Raw genomic sequence first — 21,950 nt, 5'->3', positions numbered from 1 at the left:
TTATTTTATTTTAATATATCTTTTCAACTTCATCTGGAATTCTATCTTTTTCTAAAATCAAGAAAGAGTTTTATTAAATCAGAAACACCACAGTCCCTGTGGATCGACCCTGCTTCTCTATACTACATTTTCATTTTTATTTATTAAGAAGCCAGGAATTATTTTGATAGCAAAACGATGGTTATCAAATTGGCGCCATTGCCGGGGACTAATGACAAGTACTGATTTATTTTTCTAATTTTTTATTTATGACCAGAAGTAACCCAGGTGAATTAGTAGATCTAGATCCAGAGATCGAAGCACGAGCACGAAGAATCCACACACAAACACTTCGAGAAAATAGAAAAAAACAAGAGCAAAGTTCAGAAGCAGAATCAATTCCAGAGACAGACTTTGAAGCAGACGCATACAACATCCCGATGGCAGAAGAAGAATAAACGATCCGAGAGCTAGCCACAGGTCCTGTCACTCAGACGCCATTATGCATTAATTTTCCTAGTGGCGGGACTCCGTTTCAATTAAAGACAGGACTCATTCATCTTCTTCCCACTTTCCACGGCTTTCGCACTGAAGATCCGTACAAACACTTGTTGGAATTTCACATGGTTTGCACTAGCATGAAACCACAGGGAGTTACCGAGGATCAAATTAAATTGAGAGCTTTCCCTTTCTCTTTATCTGACTTGGCTAAAGATTAGTTTTTTATTTACCTCCAAATTCAGTTAATTTGTGGGCTGACATGAATCGAATTTTTCTTGACAGGTTCTTTCCAGCGTCTAAAATAAGCGAGTTGCGAAGTAGCATTATTTCAATTCAACAAAAGAGTGAAGAAAGTCTTTATGACTATTGTGAGCGATTTAAAAAGCTTTGCGCACGTTATCCACAACACGAATTAAGTGAGCAAACATTACTTCAATATTTTTACGAAGGTCTTTTACCAATGGAGATGAAAATGGTGGATGCCGCCAGTGGATGAGCATTAGTTAAGATGACCCCAACAACAACAAGGGAATTGATTTCAACCATGGTAGCCAACTCTCAACAGTTTTCGAGTGAACCCAGCCGACGGGTTCACGAGATAAGTACATTTTCCCTTAAAAATAAGTTAGATAAATTAACTGAAGTAGTTAATTCACTTGTTGCAGGAAAATTTGGAGCAACAAGAGCATGTGGGATATGCACAAAGCTAGACCATCCGACGGATTGCTGCCCGCTGATACAAGAAAGAGGCAACGCAGAAATCAATGCAGTAGGGAACTTTCCAGGTCCTCCACAAAGACAATACAACCCATAGAACAATACTTACAATCCAGGATGGCGAGACCACCCAAACTTCAGCTATGCGGCAAATCAGAGACCAACTTATCAACAAAGGCCTCCTCCTCAACAACAAACGCAAAACTCATCATTGGAGGAACTCATAGGAAAGTTAGCAATTTCATAAGAAAAGTTCATTGCATCCCAAGAAAAATTCCAAAACTGAACTGAAACACATCTTCAAGAGTTAGATAATCAAGTAAGTCGACTAGCTCAAACTATGGGAAAATTGGAATCACAAGGAAAACTACCTTCTCAAACGGAGTTAAATCCGAGAGAGAATGTTAGTGCCATCACACTCAGAAGTGGAAAAGTTATCTCATCCGAAGTTCCAGCAGAAAAACACGCACATCAGGAAGACGCACATCAGGAAGAACAAGAGGAAACGCCACCTCCAGAAAGACAAGGTACGTCTGACTCACATCCTTCTCTTTCTTCTCATGAAATCACGCCATCACCCTTCCCATCAAGGTTGATGAAGCGTGATAAAAGAGCTGAAGAAAGGGAGATCTTAGAGGTTTTCCAAAAAGTTCAAGTAAACATACCTCTTCTTGAAGTAATTCGACAAGTACCAATGTATGCTCGATTTTTAAAAGAACTTTGCATTACAAAGAGGAAATTAATGGGACACAAAAAGATATATTTTGGAGAAAATGTTTTTGCAATTTTTCAACGAAAACTCCCACCAAAGATGAATGATCAAGGTATGTTCGTTATACCTTGCAAAATAGGTAATTTCAAAATTAAACGTGCAATGTGTGACTTAGGAGCTTCAATTAATGTTATGTCATTTTCTATATATAAAATGATTACTAACGAGCCTTTGAAGGAAACATGAATAACCATACAGTTGGTTGATCGATCTGTGATCTATCCAGTGAGAGTAATGGAAAACGTCTTTGTAAAGGTCGATGTATTATTCTTTTCTGCAGATTTTTATGTCATTGACATGGAACATGATAGGTCGGATTCTTATTTCGAGGTACTCTTAGGCCGACCCTTCCTAAGCACAGCACATACAAAGATTTATGTTAAAAGTTGTATACTAACAATGGAATTTGATGGTGAGATCGTTGAATTTGATGTTTACAAAGCAATGAAATGCCCTGATCATGTTGAAAGAATTAATTTTGTTGATATTATAGATCCTTTAATTGATGAATATATTGAATCTAATTTTTCTTATGATCTTTTTAAGGATCCTGAACTTTGCCACGAAGATGAAGAAAGAGAGTTTAAAAATATTAATTCAATCAATTTTGATTTATATTTATATTCCTCTAAAACTAAAATTTTACCTTCTGTTTTGCAGGCACATGAGGTAAAATTGAAGCAATTACTGGAGCATTTGAAATATGTTTTTTGGGCGAAAATGAAACTTTACCAGTGATCATCTCAAGTAAATTATCTAAAGGAGAAGAGGAAGCTTTGATAGCGATATTGCGCTCTCACAAAGAAGCCATAGGATGGACCATTGTCGATATTAAAGGATTAAGTCCCTCGACTTGCATGCATAAGATCAAAGTCGAAGAAGGAGCAAATCCATCACGTGAAGGACAACGTCGATTAAATCCACTGATGATAAAAGTAGTAAAGAAAGAAATTCAGAAACTCCTTGACGCTGATGTAATCTATCCAATTTCGGATAGTAATTTGGTAAGTCCGATTCATGTGGTTCCCAAGAAAACGGGAGTCACAGTGGTCGAAAATCAAGAAGGGGAGTTAGTGACAACAAGAGTTCAAAATGGATGGCGAGTTTGTATTGATTACAGGAAGTTGAACTCTCTTACTCGAAAAGATAATTTTCCTCTTCCTTTTATAGATCAAATGATTGAAAGATTAGTTGGGAAAACTCATTATTGTTGTCTTGATGGTTTTTCAGGTTTTTCCAAATCCCAATGGCGCCAGAGGATCAAGAAAAAACGACTTTTACTTGTCCCTTCGATATATTTGTATATAGACGAATGCCCTTTGGTCTTTGTAACGCACCAGCCACCTTCCAAAGATGCATGCTAAGTATATTTTCTGAGTATGTGGAGAAGGGCATCGAAGTCTTTATGGATGACTTCACGGTTTATGGTAACTCTTTTAATGAATGTCTTGATAATTTAACTAATGTGCTTAAAAGATGCTTAGAATATAACCTTGTTTTGAATTATGAAAAATGTCATTTTATGGTTGATAAAGGGTTAATTTTAGGTCATATTGTTTCCTCAAAAGGGATTGCGGTTGATAAAGCTAAAGCAGATGTTATACGCTCACTTCCTTACCCCACAACTGTGAGAGAAATTCGTTATTTTCTTGGCCATGCAGGATTTTACCGCAGGTTTATTAAGGACTTTTCGAAGTTAGCACAACCTTTATGCAATCTACTTCAAAAGGATCAAGACTTTGACTTTAATTCAAAAATGCAAAGAGTCTTTCGATTCATTAAAGGAAAAGCTTATTTCAGCTCTAATTGTTCAGCCGCCAGATTGGAATCATCCCTTTGAACTTATGTGTGATGCATCAGACACTAGCGTTGGAGTCATTCTCGGCCAAAAAATAGGGAAAGAGCCACATGTCATAGCCTATGCGTCCCGAACTTTGGACTCAGCTCAGAAAAATTATTCGACAACAGAAAAAGAACTTTTTGCTATAATTTTTTGCTTTAGAAAAATTTAGATCCTATTTGCTTGGTACTAAAATTACTGTTTTTTTCTGATCATGCATCTATAAGGTATTTGATGAGCAAAAAGGAAGCAAAACCAAGTCTTATCCGATGGATCCTGATTTTACAGGAATTTAACTTGGAAATCAAAAACAAAAAGGGATGCGAAAATCTGGTAGCATATCACTTGAGTCGAATTCCCCTTTCCACATCCGAACCACCACTTAAAGAAGAATTTCTTGAATAAAAACTGATGGTGGCGCAAAGCATAACTCCATGGTTTGCAGACATGGTTAATTATTTGGCCACATGTAAGTTACCATTAGATTTGACGAGAGTTGAAATCAATCGAATTAAGCGAGAATCTCGATACTATATTTGGGACGATCCTTATCTATGGAAGCACTGCTCGGATCAGGTAATTCGACGATGTATTGCCGAAAGTGAGTTAAACTTAATTTTATAATTTTGTCATTCTTACTCTTGCGGTGGTCATTTTGGGCCAAAACGTACAGCTCATAAAATTCATGAATGCGATTTCTATTGGCCTAACATCTTTTGGGATTCTTATATATTTTGTAAAACTTGTGAAAGATGTCAACGTACAGGTAATTTAAGCCGTAGGAATGAAATGTCACTTAATTCTATACAAGTTTGTGAAATTTTTGATGTTTGGGGAATCGACTATATGAGTCATTTTACTTCGTCATTTGGAAATACTTATATTATTTTAGCTGTGGATTATATTTCTAAATGGGTGGAAGCTAAAGCCACTCAAAATAATGATGTTAAAACTACAGTTAATTTTTTGAAAAATATTTTTTCCAGGTTTGGCACGCCACGGCCTATAATAAACGACAGAGGAACACATTTCATCAACCGAGTAATCGAGTTGCTAATGAAGAAATTTGGAGTAACTCAAAGAATTGCTACCGCTTACCATCCACAAACAAATGGACAGACAGAAGTTTCAAATCGAGAAATTAAAACAATTCTTGAGAAAATTGTTAAACCGGACCGAAACGATTGGAGTTTAAAATTAGCCGATGCACTTTGGGCATATCGAACTGCTTATAAAGGTCCCATTGGGATGTCACCATACCGGCTTGTTTTCGGTAAACCATGTCATTTACCGGTCGAGTTAGAACATCAGGCTTATTGGGCCGTTAAACAATGTAACATGGACATGGATGCAATTGGTGAAGCTCGGAAATTACACATTCAAGAACTTGAGGAAATCCGAAGAAATGCCTATGATAATGCTCGGATATTTAAAGAAAAAACAAAAGAATTTCACAATAGTAGAATTTTTTAAAAAACTTTTTTGTCGGTCAAAAGGTTTTATTATTTAACTCCAAATTTAAACTTTTTGCAAGAAAACTCAAAATGGCTCGGACCGTTTACAGTTACTCAAGTATTTCCTCACGGTACTGTTGAAATTGAAGACAACTCAGGAGTACAATTTAAAGTTAATGGTCAAAGATTGAAGTTATGAAAATGCTCTGGTTGGTCTAATTGAAGAAATCAATTTAGAGGAACCCACGCTTTGAAAATCAGGTCGTCGAGCTAACGACGTTAAACAAAAGCGCTTGATGGGAGGCAACCCATTTTGTTATATTTTTGTTTTTATTTTTTTTATTTTCATTTTATTTTTTTATTTTTTAGCGAACTTTATTTCATTCTATTTATTCTATTTTGATTAATTTTATTTTTTCTGAACATATCTGAATTCTGCTCGAATATTTAACGAAAAAAACAGTGCAGAAAAACTGACTTGGTTCGAACTGTGCAAAAAAATTCGAACAGAACAGTGCAGAAAAAACTGATTTGGTTCGAACAGTGCAGAAAAATACACAGCAGATTCAAACAATGCAGTGCAGAAAAAAAATAGATTTGGTTCGAACTGTGCAGAAAAGTTCGAACATAACAGTGCATCATCGGACAATCTACTCTACAACAGCTCGTCTCGACGTGGCCGTGATCGCCACTAGATTGGGGATTATTCTTTTTTTTTCCTCTCTTTGTTTTTAAATTTGATATACGTTTTGAGACAACACGGAATAAGTGAGGGGGGAAGTATAAGCATGTGTCAAATTTTTATTGACTTGTTTAATCGTTTGAAATTGAGTTATTCTGATGTTGATATATTGTAATCGTTGGTTGCTAGTCTTGAATTTCGCTTTATACTATTGATTCCTTTTGGATAATGACCATGTTTTTTTATCAAATTTAATTTGCATGATTGGTGATTGATATAGCTAGTGAATTTTTTTGTTGGTATTGACATTTCATGCTTTTGTCAATAGAGATGAACTTGACTCAATGCATATAAACTTTTATTGTGAGATTTGAGTTTAACGAGCATACAATTTCTTTCTTGCTCATTGTTTGACTTGTGTGTGCCGAACTAATTAGGATATTCTAGAACTTGTAATCACAATGCATATCAAGACTACATGTTGAACGTAATGTTTTAATGTAATAGGGACACCTAGGATAAACCCACTTTTCCCAAAAAACCTACCCATTTATATATCCACTAGTGAACCACATTTGAGCATATTTCTCTTTCTTTGTTTTTACACCTCATAATTAAACCCGAAGCCTTTTTTTCCTCTCTTTTCACACCCTTACCGAGACTTGAGATCTTGTTCATTGTTGTTCCAGGAAAAAAAAATTCAATGTTTAAAAAAAAACAAGTTGTTCACTGTATCGAAAAGCAAAAAAAAGACCCTTTGTTCAAAAAAAGGAAGGAAAAAATCGATTGCTTCACCTTGTTTCGGTATTTTAAATCTTTCTTTTCGGCTTTTCCCTACCCTAACCTAAGCCCCGTTACACCTTGTTTAAAGACCTCATTATTATTGCATTATGTTCATTTTTCGTGGTGGAGACTTGATTGGATTCCAAGCCCCCCAAACACTTTGAGCGGATATGTGTGAATCTTTGTAAGGTATTGAGTTATGTTTCATTGAAGTTGGCAATTAATTGAGATATCTTGCCTACTTTAAATTTTCTTGGTTATGTCTTTGCTTGATTGTAACTTGAATTCGGCAAATGTCATTGACTTAATTTGATTGGAAGTTTGAGGAATAAATTAAAATTAAAGATGACAACTTATGATTTTGATATGTTAATTGAAGAATGCTTGAGAACAAGCATTGAATAAGTGAGGGGGAATTTGATAAGTGTTTAATTTAGTTAATATTTTACTTTTAAATTACTCTTTAATCATTGATTTTTGTGGCTTATTTATTCATTTTAATTCATTTTCTGTACAGGACGTAAGATTATGGAAATTGCACAAAAATGACACAATTCTGCAGATTTTTTATTTTCGGAATCAAAGCTGGCTGGAATTCGGATTTGGATTAAACTCAAATTTATGATAATATTTTAAACATTATATTTTATCTTTGTATTTTAGTTTAAATAGGCTTTTAGTATTTTAATTAAGTTTTAGGATATTATTTTTATATTTTATCTTTATCTTTGTATTTTAGTTTAAATAGGTTTTAGTATTTTAATTAGGATTTAGAATATTATATTATTTTTTAGGTATTTTAGTTTAAATAGTTTTAAGTGTTTTAATTAGAATTTAAGATGTTTTAGCTTGTTTTTAGGATTTTGAAGGCTATAAATACCCTCTAAGGGTGAGCCTAGAATCATATTTCTCTCATTTGAGAATAAAATCTTCTTTTTCTCTCTAGCTTTCTCTCTATTTTTCGTATACTTTTCTATTATGCTAAGTATGGCTTTGGTTATGCTTAGCTAATTTTCTTTCAAGCCGAAGACTAAAGCGACGGCTCAATTCCAAACGTGAGAATTGTAAGGCACTTAAATCGCTTCGGATTTTCTCTCTGTTTTCTGAAGCTTACTTTTCAAATCAAAACTATTTCTACATTTGTTCGGATATTGTTATGGTTAATGTTTGAAGAAGGATTTGCTTATTGAAGCATATTCAACTTCCCGATAACACACTTAGCAAAATTATTTGCTAAGAGGAAACTGAGATCGGAATCAGTTGTTGTTGAAACGACACAATCCGAGTTGACAGCGAAGTATTGTTCTTGTAAGCTTACGTGAATCTTGAAGTAAAAATTTGTTTCGATGATCCGAGGAATTTGAGGGGAAGCTGAAGCCTGAGGCTGCTTTCATAATAAGTTTCTCTTTTATCTTAATCTCTTTAATTTGTTTATTTAATTATTTTTTTCTTTTATTTAATTCTTATTTTTTATTTTAACCACAACTGTTAAAAAAATCCCCCTTTTATATTTATTACTATTAATATTTATTATTATATTATTTTTCTTTTTTTATTTATTTTATTTTAATATATCTTTTCAACTTCATCTGGAATTCTATTTTTTTCTAAAATCAAGAAATAATTTTATTAAATCAGAAATACCATAATTCCTGTGGATCGACCCTGCTTCTCTATACTACATTTTCATTTTTATTTATTAAGAAGCCAGAAATTATTTTGATGGCAAAACGACGGTTATCAGAGGGCAATCTTCCTTCTCAGCCAATATATTTGTGGCCTCTTTGAAAGGCCTCAAAGATTCACTTTCATCGTACATCCATGGAAATATCATCTGCATAAATTTAAAATCACATGCATCAACCAGCAGCTTAATTTCATTGACAAAAACCATGGCAGAAAACTGCACTCTGGAAAGTTGATTTGTAGGCCACAAACTACACATTAATTGTCCAGAGCCATAACAGTCGTAGAAGATTTGCCTTCAAGATAAATATTCGATTTTATAATATCATCACCGCTCTGATTCTTCGAAATGCAAGGGGATACAATGTTCACTTAAACTTATGCATCAACTTAGAAAAGGTTTAAATGTTTGACATTATTTAGAAAATAAGAAAGACTCGCAATAACATATAATTATTACCTCAACAGCTATTTTGTTTCCTAAATACACGGGAGTCGAGGTATCCGATATGTCAGTGCTAGTCTCTAAAACTGACCAAGATATCTACAGTGCAGGCAATGAACAGCATTGCCTCTCGAGGCAGGGATGCCAGGAAGTTGAAACAAGCAAGCAATGGAGCTTCACTCTGTTATGAAAGGATGTAGATGATAGAAAGGTAGACAAATATCTCCTATGTCTCGGAGAATCTGCTGGGTTTTAACTTATTTGAAACTAAATCACAAAAGTAACCGGGTTTTCACAAAAAATAGGTTTGAGCTTGCTGACAGATCTTCACTTCAAACCTACTGATTATTTATCAAATAAACTTAAATGTTTTAATGTAAGTTCGTAGTTATAGTCATCTAGAAAGTACTATAGTATTACCTCCCCCGTAAAAAGTACGGAACGTCCTTCTTTTGCAGCCTTGATTGCATCGAACTTGTTATCATGGTCAGCCCTTACTCTGTGAGCAGACCACAGCGACGCAGCACCCTTTAGAACACAACATAATTAGGATAAAGTTCAAATAGCAACCTAATTGATACAACGGATTAGCTTGTCTGAATAAATGTGCATTTGCAACTTAAGCTAAGCCGACTTGTCAAGATTTCGGTAGGTGAAAATTGTTTAACCAGCAACCAAAAACATTATCACATTCTTTTCCAATTCTTAGAGGTCATGCTCAACTTTACAAACTATTCCATTAAACACACAAGAAAGCAACAGTCTATAGAACATGGAAGCTTACCCGACAGTAAATTGACTCATGGAGAATTGCATAAAGTGGATTTGTACCAAAAGACACCCATGTTTCATACTGCGTGTAAATCAATTTAGATATATCCATTAGATAGAACCTCAAATTGTGATCAATAATGGAAAACTGGTTTTCCTTACATCATTTAAAAAGTAAGAGCTCATCTGCTTAGGTGCTCCTGGAACTAAAATTGGATCCCAGACCCTCTCAAACCTGAAACATGAAAACTAAAATATAATATGTTGCACGACATTAGGTTACAAGTTCTGAAGGATGTAACTAAAACGTATGAATTACGATGTCTTACTGATAATGCAATCGTTCAAAACCTGCGCTTGATCAAACCGGATAGACCAAGAAATTGCAGCCTGTAACATCCTCAATATCGGGCTAGTGACTTAAAGGTGAATTTTGAAAGTATTGTGTTCAATTTCGAAATAAGTTAAAAAGTTCAGAATTTTAATTGGAGAATTTTGAGGTTGGATTTAATAGTAAAGTTTGAAAGTAATAAGGGTATTATGGTTTTTTCTAAGAGAAGATTTTTATTTCTCTTTTAAGGGATATAAAAAAGTGGGAATGAGGGGAAATGAGTTTCCAGAGTTTTCTTCTTCTCCTTTCTTCTTCACGCATGGAAGCCAAGAGCTAAGGTGAGAATTTTTATTTGTTGATTATTATTTGAATTCTAAGTTGGTTTTGATTCTTTGGAAAGTAAGAAAGCTTAAGGAAGTCTAAACATAAGTAAAAACTCAAAGATGAAGATGTTAGAAGAGATTAAAGAATATGGGCTTTTAAGTGAAATTTTGAATAAGAAGGTTTAAACGAATTTGGAGGATGAATTTTGACTTGTCATCTATAAGAATAAGAAGTTAAAAGTGTTATAATTAAGTTTGGATAACATGGAAACTTTGGTATGATTATTGATTTCCATAAGAAAGATGGAATTTTGAGGTTAAAGATGAGATAAATGAATATTAATGAGTTTAAGTATGTATATGTAAGTTAGAAATATGAAAAGGGATGAAAGATGAAGCGTTTGAATTGAATCAAGTGGATTTTTGAGCTCAAAAATGATTTATGGGCTAGGGGGAATCGGTACCCATTCAAAGGGGTACCGATACCCTCTCAAACGAGCAGAATTCCAGAATGTCATGAGGGTATCGATACCCCCAGTAGGGTATCGATACCCCCTAAAGGAAAATGGAAATGTTGATTTCTTAAAGTCGTTTAAGCTATTAGTATCAAGTTATAAGGTTAGATTTTGATAGATTGCCTTAAATTGTATATTTGTGTAGATACAGAGCATAAATCAGTTCCGGAACATTTGGAAAATAAGATCGATCAAGGGAAATATGAGAGATCGGTATTAACTTAGTGAGGCCCAGGTGAGTGCATCTTATTTTATAGGATTATAAGGAAATTGGACTTGTGATAAGTCTATTTCTGATAGTTGTTTTATTATGCATGAAGTGTTGATTATAAGTAGGCGAATGACATGAAATGTATGTATGATTGATTATATGAGCTGATATGTTCTTGTATGTGTTATAATTTATGTAAGTATAAAGAATAAGTCATATGATAAGATCTACGTAATATATAGAATGAAAAAATATATGTTTATGAAGAGTTATAAGAGAACCTACATAAATCATATGATAAAGGGAGTATAGGATTATGAAATAAAATATGCAAAAAATAAAAGAATATGATGAAAGTGAATCCACGAGAAACGATAGAAACTAGGTAATTATGTGGAAAAGTTATATGAATAATGGGATTATGAGTGTACATAGTGGTATAATTAATTATGAGAATTTAATATAATAGTGTTATATGATTTAATGTGAATTGAAAGAAACTAAATAAGATTGAGTTATAGAATGAAATGAGAATAATGTATCAATTAGGAAACTTGAATATGGAGTGATATGAGAAAATTATAGGAGTTATATGAAATTGAATTAAGCAAATTGATTAATTTGTATATAAAATAAATAATATAAGTAATATATATGTTTGTCAGTATAATATAGGTTATGTAATATAAGTGCATACCAAGAAATAAAGAATAAGATAGATGATGCGATGTAAATTATATTATGAATTAGTGATATATGAATGTGATATAAATATGTAATAAAACTTATGTGTTGTATGATAAATATGAACATATGAGAAGAAGAGATAAGATAAGTGGCTTGTGATAGGAACTATATGACCATAAATTATGTAAATAGGAATAATTTAAGTGATATGTATCTATGAATATTTGGATATGTATATAAGTGATGTGATATATGAGGTCATATGAAATATTATATTAAATGACTATGTGAGTAAATGAAAAAGAATATAAGTACATGTGAATTATATAGAAATGATTTATGTAAACATGTTTGATATGTATTACATGTATGTGAATATAAGAGAATAGAACATAAACCATATGAAAAGATATAAGTCCTATGATATTACCTATGTGAATATATGAGAAAGTATAGGAGTTATATATATTACATTATATGTGTGAGATCACAAGAAATGACATGAGCTATGTGATTACATGATTATAAGAGATCAGACATGCGATAAGAGATAAGTAATATGAATGTGTGAATATGAAATGAAATAAATGATAATGCCCATGTTATGTGTCATGAGAGCTAGGGGTATAGTTGGCATGCCAAGAGTCGAGGGTCTACGCGGTCATTCGGGACATATATGTATTCTTTGGAACATGTATGGGGTCTGTTGAGACACCTATGTGATCCTTGGCATATGTATATGGTTCTTAAGGAATGATATGTGGTCCTTATGGACATTATTATATGGCACTACGGTACAATTCTACGTGGCACTACGGTGCAATTCTACGCGGCACTTCGGTGCATGTATACGAGCTGTGGTGACATCATTTGTGCACAACCTCAATGCACTCAAATATCTTTAGTTCTCACTAGTGTATCATGGGCTAATAAAGAAACAATAACAAATACAATATATATATATATGATGGATATGTTTTTGATTGTACGAAATGCGTTATATGAATTGTATGATGTTATGGGTGTTTCTAGGTGAAATGATATATGTTTTATATGATATGCAGAAATGATAAATACAAGATCATGTGATAAATAATTTGATGATAATGATATAAATAATGATAATAATAATATATATGATAATGCTAAGAAAGTAGATGATGATATATGTACATGAGTGTATTTGTTATATAAAAAGATGTGTGATTTTGTATGAAATTGTTATATGATTATGTATGATAAGTTAGTATTAAATGTTCAAGTGTTTTGTTATATGGAATGTTTTATGATTTCTATTATATGTTTTATTTGCCTCACTAAGTCATCGACTTAGCGTGTGATTGTTTCACAAGTAGGTTCGAAAAGAATATAGAGAGCAATGTGGAGCTAGACAGGTCAGTATCTCCTTAACAAAGTTCAGATCAGAAAATATATGTAATTGGTATATAGAAGTAGTTAGTATGTAAATAAAGTTTTGGAATTTGATATGCTCTAATTGGTTTGTAAAATCATATGATACTAATTTATGTAAATTAGTCAATTGTATTTAGTAAAAGTTTTAAAATTATTTACTATTTTGTTCAAGTAAAGGTTTTGAAAAGTCATGTGACATCTCGGACTCGTAGCCGGATCGGGATCGAGTACGGGTTGGGGGTGTTACATTTAATAGTATCAGAGCTATGGTTTAGCCGATTCTAGGCTTAAATCGAATTCAACAATATATTTTTTTTAAATGTACATGCCAACACGAAGTGAAAAAGTTTATGGTCTGAACGGTAAGGAGTGTGCTGTCTTGTTAATAGAGTTCAATAGTTATATTATATTAGATGTGTGATATTGAGAGCTTCAAAAGTGAAGCACAAGGCGATAGACCTGAAGGTAATAGCATTCACCTGCCCTGTCCAGGCAGGGAGAAGAGCGAAAAACCTCAGGGAATGCCTGTACAAGATTAGAAAATTTCTTCATGATGTTGAATAATATTTTGATGTGTTTTCAATTTTCCACTTCTTTAACTCATAGAATGAATGTATCGAATTAGTTGAAAGAGTTAAGAGCACCCGAGTTCAAGGGTGGATTTGAGGAAGATTATGTTGTTACAGACCTTTGGGTTAAATGATATGAAGATAATGATTAGAAGGTTTTAATTTCTGCAAAAGGAGAAGTTAAATTGAGTAGTTTCGTTACTAAGTGGACAAGTTAGAATATGGTGAACAAGTGTCACCATAAGAACGTTAAAGGATCGAATGATGTGGTTAGAATTGTAAAAGAGTTCAAGAATAAGTGCATCAGTGATATGTTTATAAGATGAATGAAATCAGAGTTATGGATTTGAATCAAATGGGTAGTATTGTGTATAAGTAAGATTGTGGATATGATAAAGGTTTGTATTCCAGATGGAAAGAGTTAGCGTTGACTAACAAGATTGTGTGATGAAATGTATTGGAGTTATAAGATTTTAAGATATTGTCAGGATATGATAACCAAATATGAAGTGAATCTGGATACAGTTGTATACTGTGATCATAGTAAAGTGATATAGTGAAGGAAGTGAGGAATTGTATGTTTGAGTAAAGCTAAGGATTGATAAGAAGAATTTAAGAATGGATACATCATTAATCAGTTTATACGATAAAGAAGTTAGAATGTTAAGTATGAATAATGGAAATTGCATGGTGTATGAGAATAAAGGTGGATTTATAAGTTACGTAAATTATTGTTGAGATAATTTCGAATAGAAATGATGTATATAATTGATTGATTGATTAGGGCTTGTGCCCTAGATTGAACAGTTGCTATTGATGAGTTGTAATAGTAAAAGTGATAAAGTTGTAAGATTTGGAAAAGATGTAAGGTTAAGTCAATCAAGTCTGATGTGGATTTAGATATGGTAGTATATTCTGATAATGTAAATGTGGTATAGTTAAGAAGATACAGATTTGTGTATCTAAAGGAAGCTAGAAGAGTATGAGAGTCTGAAGAAAAGATATGACCTACGCTATAAGAAGATTTTAAATTTGGGAAAAGTAATTGAGTAAGGAAATGAAATGATTGAGTTTAAAGGATCAGATATGATAAAGGTTATGTTGAAGTATAAATTATAAGTTGATTAGAAGTAAGAAAGGTTTGTCAGAGGATGTGAAAGATTGTTTGATTCTGCAAGATGTATGTTTTAATTATCTATAATGAAGATTTAAAGTTATGTTTCTTGGTCAAGTAGAAGTAGTCAGAGAAACAAAGAATGATTTATATGATTAAAGAAGTTAAGAGACAGTAAAGTGATGATAGAATGAAGTTGGAGTATGATTGCAAGGCAATTAGAGATTGATGAGTAAATTGATTGATTTATGATTTGAAGTGATAAGAACTGAAGTTAGTGTATACTTGATAAGTGATATGATATGGATGTATAAGGGAAGAAGGTAGATGAAGAACTAAAGGAATGAAAAGTAAGTTTTCTGATGGCGACACGAAAGATTAAGTAAATGAAGCAACATGAAAACATTAGAACATATGTTCTTATCAAGATGTACAGTGAAAATTCGAGGACAAATTTTCTTTAAAGGAGGGGAGATTTGTAACATCATCAATATCGGGCTAGTGACTTAAAGGTGAATTTTGAAAGTATTGTGTTCAATTTCGAAATAAGTTAAAAAGTTCATAATTTTAATTGGAGAATTTTGAGGTTGGATTTAATAGTAAAGTTTGAAAGTAATAAGGGTATTATGGTCTTTTCTAAGAGAATATTTTTATTTCTCTTTTAAGGGATATAAAAAGTGGGAATGAGGGGAAATGAGTTTCCAGAGTTTTGTTCTTCTCCTTTCTTCTTCACGCATGGAAGCCAAGAGCTAAGGTGAGAATTTTTATTTGTTGATTATTATTTGAATTCTAAGTTGGTTTTGATTCTTTGGAAAGTAAGAAAGCTTAAGGAAGTCTAAAGATAAGTAAAAACTCAAAGATGAAGATGTTAGAAGAGATTAAAGAATATGGTTTTAAGTGAAATTTTGAATAAGAAGGTTTAAACGAATTTGGAGGATGAATTTGACTTGTCATCTATAAGAATAAGAAGTTAGAAGTGTTATAATTAAGTTTGGATAACATGGAAACTTTGGTATGATTATTGATTTCCATAAGAAAGATGGAATTTTGAGGTTAAAGATGAGATAAATGAATATTAATGAGTTTAAGTATGTATATGTAAGTTAGGAATATGAAAGGGGATGAAAGATGAAGCGTTTGAATTGAATCAAGTGGATTTTCGAGCTCAAAAATGATTTCTGGCTAGGGGGAATCGATACCCATTCAAAGGGGTACCGATACCCTCTCAAACGAGCAGAATTCTAGAATGTCATGAGGGTATCGATATTCCCAGTAGGGTATCGATAAACCCCTAAAGGAAAATGGAAATGTTGATTTCTTAAAGTCGTTTAAGCTATTAGTATCAAGTTATAAGGTTAGATTTTGATAGATTACCTTAAATTGTATATTTGTGTAGATACCGAGCATAAATCAGTTCTGAAACATTTGGAAAATAAGATCGATCAAGGGAAATATGAGAGATTGGTATTAACTTAGTGAGGCCCATGTGAGTGCATCTTATTTTATAGGATTATAAGGAAATTGGACTTGTGATAAGTCTATTTCTGATAGTTGTTTTATTATGCATGAAGTGTTGATTATAAGTAGGCGAATGACATGAAATGTATGTATGATTGATTATATGAGCTGATATGTTCTTGTATGTGTTATAATTTATGCAAGTATAAAGAATAAGTCATATGATAAGATCTACATAATATATAGAATGGAAAATATATGTTTATGAAGAGTTATAAGAGAACCTACATAAATCATATGATAAAGGGAGTATAGGATTATGAAATAAAATATGAAAAAATATAAAAGAATATGATGAAAGTGAATCCATGAGAAACGATAGAAACTAGATAATTAAGTGGAAAAGTTATATGAATAATGGGATTATGAGTGTACATATTGGTATAATTAATTATGAGAATTTAGTATAATAGCGTTATATGATTTAATGTGAATTGAAAGAAACTAAATAAGATTGAGTTATAGAATGAAATGAGAATAATGTATCAATTAGGAAACTTGAATATGGAGTGATATGAGAAAATTATAGGAGTTATATGAAATTGAATTAAGTAAATTGATTAATTTGTATATAAAAGAAATAATAGAAGTAATATATATGTTTATCAGTATAATATAGGTTATGTAATATAAGTGCATACCAAGAAATAAAGAATAAGATAGATGATACGATGTAAATTATATTATGAATTAGTGATATATGAATGTGATATAAATATGTAATAAAACTTATGTGTTGTATGATAAATATGAACATATGAGAAGAAGAGATAAGATAAGTGACTTGTGATAGGAACTATATGACCATAAATTATGTAAATAGGAATAATTTAAGTGATATGTATCTATGAATATTTGGATATGTATATAAGTGATGTGATATATGAGGTCATATGAAATATTATATTAAATGACTATGTGAGTATATGAAAAAAAATATAAGTACATGTGAATTATATAGAAATGATTTATGTAAACATGTTTGATATATGTATTACATGTATGTGAATATAAGAGAATAGAACATAAACCATATGAAAAGATATAAGTCCTATGATATTACCTATGTGAATATATGAGAAAGTATAGGAGTTATATGTATTACATGATATGTGTGATTTCACAAGAAATGACATGAGCTATGTGATTACATGATTATAAGAGATCAGACATGCGATAAGAGATAAGTAATATGAATGTATGAATATGAAATGAAATAAATGATAATGCCCATGTTATGTGTCATGAGAGCTAGGGGTATAGTTGGCATGCCAAGAGTCGAGGGTCTACACGGTCCTCCGAGATATATATGTATTCTTTGGAACATGTATGGGGTCTGTTGAGACACCTATGTGATCCTTGGCATATGTATATGGTTCTTAAGGAATGATATGTGGTCCTTATGGACATTATTATATGGCACTACGGTGTAATTCTACGTGGCACTACGGTGCAATTCTACGTAGCACTACGGTGTAATTCTACGCGGCACTTCGGTGCATGTATACGAGCTGTGGTGACAGCATTTGTGCACAACCTCAATACACTCAAATATCTTTAATTCTCACTAGTGTATCATGGGCTAATAAAGAAACAATAACAAATACAATATATATATATATATATATATATATGATGGATATGTTTTTGATTATACGAAATGTGTTATATGAATTGTATGATGTTATGGGTGTTTCTAGGTGAAATGATATATGTTTTATATGATATGCAGAAATGATAAATACAAGATCATGTGATAAATAATTTGATGATAATGATATAAATAATGATAATAATATATATGATAATGCTAAGAAAGTAGATGATGATATATGTACATGAGTGTATTTGTTATATAAAAAGATGTGTGTGATTTTGTATGAAATTGTTATATGATTTTGTATGATAAGTTAGTATTAAATGTTCATGTGTTTAGTTATATGGAATGTTTTATGATTTCTATTATATGTTTTATTTGCCTCACTAAGTCATCGACTTAGCGTGTGATTGTTTCACACGTAGGTTCGAAAAGAATATAGAGAGCAATGTGGAGCTAGACAGGTCAGTATCTCCTTTACAAAGTTCAGATCAGAAAATATATGTAATTGGTATATAGAGGTAGTTGGCATGTAAATAAAGTTTTGGAATTTGATATGCTCTAATTGATTTGTAAAATCATATGATACTAATTTATGTAAATTAGTCAATTGTATTTAGTAAAAGTTTTAAAAATTATTTACTATTTTGTTCAAGTAAAGGTTTTGAAAAGTCAATGTGACATCTCGGACTCGTAGCTGGATCGGGTACGGGTTGGGGTGTTACACAGCCCCTGGGGATTAAGATTCCCCCAGATGGAAGCTGTACCTGCCGAACAAGGAAATTTGAATAAATGATTAAGATACGATTTAGCTTTTAGGTAGAACAACAAGAACAAATGAGGAAGACCATCACCCCGCCTCCTTCGGATTCTGCCAGAAAGGTAACAACATCTCGGACAATTTCAATGTCCTGAGGGAACCTCTTATAGTATTTTCATTCTGATGAATAAGCTGTTCAAAGGAAGCTCTATAAACAGAATCTGCAGTACATCCATTTCCAATTGGAGGTATCCCTCCAGTTAGAAGCACTTGTTTCAAACCTTTGGGTGCAAAATTCAGATAAGTAACTACGCAAAAACCACCATAACTCTACACAATCAAGAAAACAAAGGATAAGATAACAGCATGTGATATGCAAAATGTAATTAAGCACAAGCACAATCATCAAGAACAGAGATTTAACTACAACACCTGACCTAAAACGGTCCAAGGCTTAGCTTCAGGAACGAGACGAACTCGGATGAATTCAGCGTCGTTGAAGATGTTGTCAGCTCGGACATGTGTCAAGTAATCAGCCAGCTTTTGGGCAGACTTTATTTGCTGCATAGATGATGGAGTCAAAGGGGTCGATAAACCTGTTCCTCGCTGCCATTGAAAGTGGAAAACATCAAGGATTTAAAGTATAAACAAGCACTGAGTTATAAAATAATCATCTTTCAATGAAACCATACCTGATCCATCAATATAACCCGAAACTCTTCGCATGCTTTAAGTATCCATCCACTGCCTTCAGTTGGTCGAGGGCATTCAAAACCAGGCCCTCCTTGAAGGAATAAAAGGTATGGGATTGGCTGCTCTTCTTTCCCAACTGAAATCCAATTCAGCGTCAGGCGTTACTTAAAAACTTACACAATCAGTTGATTTCACTTCGGTATATCAACATTGTTTTTTTGAAACGATGTGAATCAAACAGTGATTTATTCAGAAAACAAATAAATTAAACAAGATTGCCTAAATTAAAGTTCAAGGGGAAGAAGCAAGATTACACGCGACGACCTCGCGAGCGAAAATGGATATCTTCGAAGAAGCATCACGATTTTTATAATCGAGGGGGACCATAAATCGGTGTTCCCGGAGTTGGAGGTCCGGCACCGAGTACCAGTTTCCGGAGACGTGTTCAGGCGTTGAATGGCTAGTGGCGTCGGATTTGGACACAGACATGGTGACGAGTGCACGAATTGAAGTCCGGTGAAGACGAAAGCGGCGGAGAATGGCGGATCGGAGTGGAGAGAGAGTCGGGGAGATTGATGATGAGAAGGACAAGTTACATAAAAGAGGGCGTTATCAAGGAAGGTGACGCGTGAATTTTCAACATTTTCGGGATAGTGAAGGCTACGATACATAGAATTTTAACTCATAAGGAACGACACGTGGATTTGAGTTTGAGCTTGTTCTGTTAGACTTTTTCATAAACTTCAGCCGCTGGATGCCAAGACTTTTCATGATCACTTGTGATATTAACCCCTGATGGAAACTGAACATGCCTGCAAGAAAAATGAACACTACCTTCTCCGTCTCCTTAAACTCCAGCGGTCTTAATACCTCCTCCACTGTCACCTCCTCGCCGGAGCTAATCTCCGCCACCATCGCCGCCTCCGCAAGAGGATGAGTTCAGCTCTTCCTCGAAATCCCACTCCAAGAAATCGGTGGTCGCGTTGAATTCGCCATCAAAGTGCTCGATGAAATGCTTCAACCATTATCCTATGTTCCATCTGATGATGTTACCGGGGATATTAATTTTTACGGGTTGTCGAATAGAAGTAGAAGAGGAGTGGACTTGATCGAGTGAGAACTCATTAAGTTGGTTTTACAACTTGGGATGCATGGTGTTTTTCCAAATACAAATTGGCTAACCCATTTGATTTCTAAGTTATGTAGAAGGGTGAAATTCAATCAAGCTTGCAATTTGTCTAATGAATTGCTAAGACTGCACGCGCCCCTTGAAACTCCTCCTTTCAATGCACTTTTGATCGGTCTAGGGGAGATGTAGAGATGTTAATGGAAGAAGCTCAATGGTAAAAGGCAATGTGGTTACTTACGCTATTCTAATTACTGCTTTTCTGTAATGGATTGATCTGTTTGATCAAATGTTGAGAAGCGAATGCTCCGCTGATGTTACCATTTACCATAACTTGATCTATGGTCTTTGCAAAGCCGGGCTGATGGATGATGCCGACAGTGTTTTGTTGAAGTTTAAACAAGGTGGCGTCTGTCATGACCTAGTATTGCTATAATGCTCCTATAAATGGAGATTCTAACAGAATGTCTTTACTGCGGTTGGTGACTAGAAAAAAATTTAAAAGCTTCAAACAAGGAAACAAGGCTTCTGCCTCGACTACATAAAATGGCTGCGAGATAAAGTTCTAGTTATCGGATTATTTAGTGTGATAATTCGATCCCATCATCTGGAAATGAAAGAAATCAGAAACTTGCTATACAAGAAAGGTAACGAGGAGTTAATGATGCTGATGAATTAGTGATCAATTTCCCACTTTAGTTGTATCAGAAAAATACTAAAAACAAATTCCTAAAAGTAATACTTCTCCCAACTCTGTAGCTAACTTTACCAGAAACAGGAGACTATTTTCATGGACTCGTTAATGGAAGCCTACAAGGCACTAAAATAAATGCGTTGTTGGGTTAGATTCTAGCATATCAAAAGCTACGGTTCCAGGGCGTTATTTAAAGGCCACTGGCGGCAGTAGCTGCATTGTTGGCAATCCAAGGAAGGATAAAATAAAACTTGTCTGAAAACGATCAGAAAGGCAATTTCTGGTAACCATGTCGGTGAGTCCATCTAAACCATCAAAGAAATCATCACTCACCGCCGTGTCCGACATCAAAAAATCATCTTCCCCTTCATCTTCAAAGCTGCAATGACAAAAGTGAGGTATATTAAAAAAATTCAGGCCAAGGGCTGCTGTTAAAGACATATACAGAAGGACAGTTGGTAGCATATTGTGACTCAGATTGGGCAGCATGCCCAATGACAAGGACTGTCGTCGGGTTTTGCATTAAGACGAGAGGTTCTTTGATTTAGTAGAAGTCAAAGAAACAAAACACCATGACAAGATCGTCTGCAGAGGCAGAATACAGAAACACGACAATCGTGACTGCAGAAATGTTATGGTTGGAAGGGCTGCTACAAGAAATGAGAGTGAATGTTTGAGGCATGTTAAGCTTTATTGTGACAATAAAGCAACAACACATATTCCTACCAATCTTGTTTATCATGAGCACACAAAAAAATATTGAAATAGA

General features: G+C 33.5%; 1 protein-coding gene and 1 long non-coding RNA gene across 2 annotated transcripts; both read right to left on the bottom strand.

The window, feature by feature from the left end:
- Nucleotides 1–9,177: 9,177 nt before the first annotated feature.
- Nucleotides 9,178–9,863, bottom strand: LOC120132882. Its single transcript, XR_005517054.1, has 3 exons — nucleotides 9,793–9,863; nucleotides 9,644–9,712; nucleotides 9,178–9,387 (listed from the first exon to the last, which is right to left on the bottom strand). It is a non-coding gene; the product is annotated as an uncharacterized LOC120132882 (long non-coding RNA).
- An 8,774-nt stretch (nucleotides 9,864–18,637) lies between these two features.
- LOC120132881 (proline iminopeptidase-like) lies at nucleotides 18,638–19,964 on the bottom strand. Its single transcript, XM_039149575.1, has 5 exons — nucleotides 19,676–19,964; nucleotides 19,361–19,497; nucleotides 19,101–19,274; nucleotides 18,763–18,998; nucleotides 18,638–18,675 (listed from the first exon to the last, which is right to left on the bottom strand). The coding sequence occupies exons 1-5, from the start codon at nucleotides 19,848–19,850 to the stop codon at nucleotides 18,648–18,650; spliced, it is 750 nt and encodes a 249-aa protein (XP_039005506.1). The 5' UTR covers nucleotides 19,851–19,964; the 3' UTR covers nucleotides 18,638–18,647.
- Nucleotides 19,965–21,950: the final 1,986 nt, after the last annotated feature.

The sequence above is a fragment of the Hibiscus syriacus genome, unplaced genomic scaffold (assembly GCF_006381635.1).
Source record: "Hibiscus syriacus cultivar Baekdansim isolate YM2019G1 unplaced genomic scaffold, ASM638163v2 tig00110570_pilon, whole genome shotgun sequence".
In the NCBI taxonomy this organism is placed as follows: Eukaryota; Viridiplantae; Streptophyta; class Magnoliopsida; order Malvales; family Malvaceae; genus Hibiscus; species Hibiscus syriacus.
This window is presented reverse-complemented; position numbering and strand designations above follow the sequence as displayed.

Excerpts from the sequence above, each read along its gene's own strand:
- LOC120132881 (XM_039149575.1), bottom strand. The coding sequence starts at position 19,850 with ATGTCTGTGTCCAAATCCGACGCCACTAGCCATTCAACGCCTGAACAC. Across the intron at positions 19,498-19,675 it reads CGCTCGCGAGGTCGTCGCGT|TTGGGAAAGAAGAGCAGCCA; the intron begins GTAATCTTGCTT and ends ATTGGATTTCAG. Across the intron at positions 18,999-19,100 it reads CTTGGACCGTTTTAGGTCAG|AGTTATGGTGGTTTTTGCGT; the intron begins GTGTTGTAGTTA and ends TTGATTGTGTAG.